Source organism: Dysidea avara, chromosome 6 (genome assembly GCF_963678975.1).
Source record: "Dysidea avara chromosome 6, odDysAvar1.4, whole genome shotgun sequence".
In the NCBI taxonomy this organism is placed as follows: domain Eukaryota; kingdom Metazoa; phylum Porifera; class Demospongiae; order Dictyoceratida; family Dysideidae; genus Dysidea; species Dysidea avara.
This window is the reverse complement of record NC_089277.1, coordinates 6,465,588-6,470,250: the sequence shown is the minus strand read 5'-3', so window position 1 is coordinate 6,470,250 and position 4,663 is coordinate 6,465,588. Positions and strand designations below refer to the sequence as shown.

General features: G+C 39.4%; 1 protein-coding gene across 2 annotated transcripts; it reads right to left on the bottom strand.

The window, feature by feature from the left end:
• Window positions 1–279: 279 nt before the first annotated feature.
• LOC136257235 (actin-binding protein WASF2-like) lies at window positions 280–4,562 on the bottom strand. 2 transcript variants are annotated; one of them, XM_066050310.1, is made up of 4 exons: window positions 2,438–4,562; window positions 2,002–2,037; window positions 1,708–1,946; window positions 280–493 (listed from the first exon to the last, which is right to left on the bottom strand). In XM_066050310.1, exons 1-4 carry the CDS (start codon window positions 2,445–2,447, stop codon window positions 449–451), a joined length of 330 nt encoding a protein of 109 aa, XP_065906382.1. In that variant the 5' UTR covers window positions 2,448–4,562; the 3' UTR covers window positions 280–448. The 2 variants fall into 2 exon arrangements, with proteins under 2 accessions (XP_065906382.1, XP_065906383.1); XM_066050311.1 differs by lacking the exon at window positions 2,002–2,037.
• Window positions 4,563–4,663: the final 101 nt, after the last annotated feature.

Sequence of the window (4,663 nt, the reverse complement as noted above, 5' to 3'; positions counted from 1 at the left end):
TTGGTGCACGAGACCCCACTTAGCTGTTGCCTGTTAAGCTAATTAAGTAAACTTTCAAGTGTGAGTGTGTGGAGCCACTGCATCTCTGGAGACAAAGAAAGGGCCTGATCTGCCTAGATGCCTCAAATTCCACTGAGTAAGTCTATGACTGGCAACCATGGAATTCCAGCAAACCCCAGCATCTTACACAACACTGTAGAAAAAAGATTGAGTTGGCTTGTAACAAAACCTGTATACTCAACTCGACCTGCATTATTTATTTATTTTAATTAGAAAGGGTTGTTTAAGTTACAAGTTTTTATTACAACATACACAAACGATGTGTGTTACTGCTTTATAACGTCCACATAACTCTCAGGGAACAGTCCTCTTGTTCCATCCATTATCCCTTCATGCCATCCTTCTTCATTTTTCTTTATCACATATATGATATCCCCCTCCTTGAATGTTAGCTCATCTTCCTTATCCTTGGTATAGTCAAATGCAGCAATAACTAGAGAAATACGAATTACACACTCACTCAAATATTATTACATACATATGTGTTACCTAGATAATTCACAAGGAACAACGGGTTGAGAAAGACAATAAACCAACTTAGAAACTGGGTCTATACCCAGAGTAGGTTTAATGCACTCTAAGTGCACCTTATTTCACAGGACTGCAACACAGTACTAACTTTAGAGCTACGGCAAAGTTAATTAAATAAGTGGAGTCAATGATCACCTGCGTTGTGGATGAAATACACTGGACGTGTGAAGCATATGCCAAACTAACAGATCAGGGGCATGTACGATTCTGACATGCAGGTTGCAGTATGGCAACAATGAAATCCTTCGCTGACTGCTATAAAGTATCTTGATATTGTGCAATAACTCAAGTACGTAGCCACATTATACTGTAACTTGTCTTCAATAAACTGTAGTTCATGCTAGCAGTACTCAAGTAGTGTCAAACTTCTTTCATTTGGTGACATTGAGTTTCATAGGCCAGGAAGTGTTAGTCCAATCAGAATTTGCATGATCATTTAAATACAGTAAAAAGCTATTCAATTCAATAATACCTACAAAGTAAGACTTGTCATATGCACTGTAGCAGAAATAATCTTTCCTTATCAAATAATCAACTTCATGTCTCAGCCAACCGTATGCCAGGGATGGCTCAGAATGATACAGCTCTTGGGGTATCCAAACCATAGGCGTAGCAAGATATTTTTTAGATAGGGGGGCTCTAGTTTGGTATTGAAGAGCAAAAAAAAGATCAACATCTGCTAAGAATGGCTGCCATCCACTGATTTTATCACTGCTAAAGCACTTAAAATCCTTATTCACAACTTCATAGTTTGCTATACTGCTTCTCTAAGTACTGTGACTGCTCTATTAGAGTATTGTGATTTTTTTACATTTACAATCAGAAAATTGCAAGGGGGCTCCAGCCCCCCTTGCCTCCCCCCCAGGTTGCCATGCCAATGCAAACATACAAGCTGCCTGACATGCAACATTTGGCATACTTTCAAGAGGAATTTTGTAAGTTGATGTTTCATTAGCCTCTACCTGTAATTGATTATTTAGTAGAAATCAATTAATTAATTGATATATCCCTCTTGCTATACAGTATGACACAGGAGAACAACTTTCAAGTCTTTTTTATAGTTTCATAAATATTACCACATGCACATACATATGATTGTTCCCAAATAATGCTCACCCTTTCCAAGTATTCTTTTGGTGCCCAGTCGGGTTCAGTGGGTTGGGGTGGTGGGGGAGGGGGTGGTGGGAGTGAGTCTGATGGAGAACGACCAGTAGAAACTTTAGTCTTCTTCAGTTGTGTTTGTTTGAGAATATCATTAGGATTGAATGCCGACATGGCAGGCTGCTTTGGTGAAGCAACTTTGTTCGCTTTAGGTGTCGGTGAAGTGAGTGGTGCTGGGGGCCCCTTGTTGGGGTCTAAATGAAGTAGTAACACATGAGCAGTGACAATAAAGTATGTTGCCATGCCTACCGGTCCATCCCATTGGTGGTGGGGAATGGTGGTGGACTGGTTGTTATAGAAACAAAACAGAATAAGCAATGGAATTAACCAAGATATATACTGTGTGAACTACTCTAATAGAGCATACAGATGGTGAACACTCCATACATCGCATTGTCATAGCTAGCTTTTAAAATCGTTTTTATTTACCTAGTATTTGTCCAATTTTCTTACTACAGTTGAAAATACAACACCCAAAGTTTCGTCAAGTGTCTAAAGTGTTGTGATTTCAGAGGTCTAACAGTGTGTATACAAATATAAACGGGACACATCTCTAATACAACATTTCAACATGGGTGGGTCCTAGGGTGTCCATAATAGAAAGGGTTACCTACGGACTTAAACAGTTCAGCATAGATTTATTCACAAACTATAGAGTAGCTATTATCACAATGACAAAACTTACACTCTCCCATAGCAGATTATGGTGGTGGTGGAGGCGGTACCCCAGGTGGTCTGACGGGTGGTTGGGTATCTACCATACCAGGAGGGAGTGCAGGGGGAGCCATAGGTGGGGACACCTTTGGTTTAGCCATTGTGGGAGGAGGAGGAGGTCTTTAACTGTTTAACTGGCGGTGAGGCCACTTTGTCGAGCTTGCAGAACCTGAAGGAATAGGATGTGGCACAAGGTGTCATTACTACTACAATGTCATTGCATGCATTTATGTCAGTACTACTTTACCATTTATGGCAAGATTTATGGTTTATGTCTATTTACCTTTCAATCAAATCAATCCGGCAGGCTTGGTCCTTTCTTTTTGCCTCATCCGCTTTTTTGCGGATAGCCTAACTTCACTTCTGATTTATACCAATAGTGACAAGAAAGTAGTTGCGAGATCAAGCTAGTTCTGGGTAGCACTAATTTCACAATGCTTGATGCCTTCTGTGACTTTGCCTTGGACTTTGCGGGACTACTGATTGTGAGAAATCATTCCTAGATAGTAATGCGCCCTCTACTATCTATGAAACCTATCAGTTGTGGTACAGTGAAACCTCAGTAATAGGGCCACCTTGGGACCAAAAAAATTGGCCTTAATAACGAGGTGGCCTTATGGCCACTATATGGAGGTGGCTGCTAAGTGAGGTAATATGTGACTGGGGCACAAACTACACCCCATCACTCTACAGGTCATATCTCAGTACTGGAATAGTATATTTGCATTCTGTAACTTGTACCATGATGCCAATTAAATGCTTACTAAGAGCTGAAAATTGTAATGCCATAACATAATGGTACAAAAAGTTATGAGTGATGAAAGTGTGAAAAAGTAGGAAAAAATCATGTGCCCACATGTCCTATTATCGCAGGCCCGGTCACACATATATATACATGCAGGGGCGCACGCGGGAATCTGAAGTAGCAGTGACTGCTGTATTAAAGTGTTTTGCAACTCAATGGTTAAAAAAATTACAAGCATTTAACTGAACTAACAAATGTACAATTATATAATGGGTCAAATTTCTGATGGCGGATTATGCAGATCATCGTGGAGGTATCAGTGGCTTAAGCTGAAGTGACTGCTCTATTAGACTATAATTATAGTCACAATCAGCTAGCAAATGAATGACATCAAGACTTATATTCAGACTGACATGTATACCACTGTATTAAAATTATAATGATGTTAAACTTGTAATAATACTCCGATCATACTGTGATAGAGCAGTCACTTCAACTTAAGCCACTATACCACAGAACCACCTAGGATGATATGCATTATCTGCCATCAGAAATTTGAGTTTACAAACACAGATGATCATACAAGGGTTGCAAAGAATATAACTATAATTCAAGTTCTTGTATAAAATCATCGACATCATCAGTGATTGAGGTAGATCATTCCATAACTTTACTGCTAAAGGTAAGACATAATGTAAATATGTTTTAGTTCAAATTGGTGGATTGATAGCATGATGACGAGAGTGACTGCAAGTACATGAGGTTAAGGGAGCTAGAGTATTGATGAGACTTCAACAAGACCGTGAATCAATTTAAAGAGCATAAGTATTTCTTCTTTTGTTTTAAAGTTGACCAGGTTAGATGATCCAGCATGCTGGTTACACTAACACATAGAGACTAGTAATTCGTCAAGAATGAAATTGGCTGGTCTTTATATAATGTTTGATGTTGTACCAAGACATTATACAATTGCCATTCTAATTAGTACAGTTTTGCTTATTTTATGATTTTTTAGCAATCAAGTTGCAAAACACTCTAATACAGCAGTCACTGAGAAAATCTGTGCTTTGCTATGCCTTCAATTACAAATGAAGTGTTCTGCAGCAAAGGAATTCCATTTCCACCCATTTCTCAGTTCCTGGTTTTAGCACTACCCAGTGTAAACCGCTAGCTCTGGGCACACGCGACCCAGGCGCTTTGGTTCTTATTGTACGAGACCATGCTTGACTACTGTACCAGTTCCTTTCCACTTAGCTGTTGGGCTAAGTAAACATCCTTCAAGTGTGAGCATGTAGAGCCACTGCATCTTTGGAGACAAAGAAAGGTCCTGATCTGCCTAGACACCTAAAATTCCACTAAACCAAGTCTATAACTGGCAACCAGCAAACCCATCTACACAACACTAGAAAACTAGACTAAAGAAATAATGAGCAACTACTATGAACCGAGTTG

Bases quoted from the DNA above. Each gene is read 5' to 3' on its own strand.
- LOC136257235 (XM_066050310.1), bottom strand. The intron at 1,947-2,001 runs GTAGGCATGGCA...TACTTCATTTAG, and splicing joins ACCACCAATGGGATGGACCG to ACCCCAACAAGGGGCCCCCA. The intron at 494-1,707 runs GTGAGCATTATT...GTATTTCTCTAG, and splicing joins CAAAAGAATACTTGGAAAGG to TTATTGCTGCATTTGACTAT.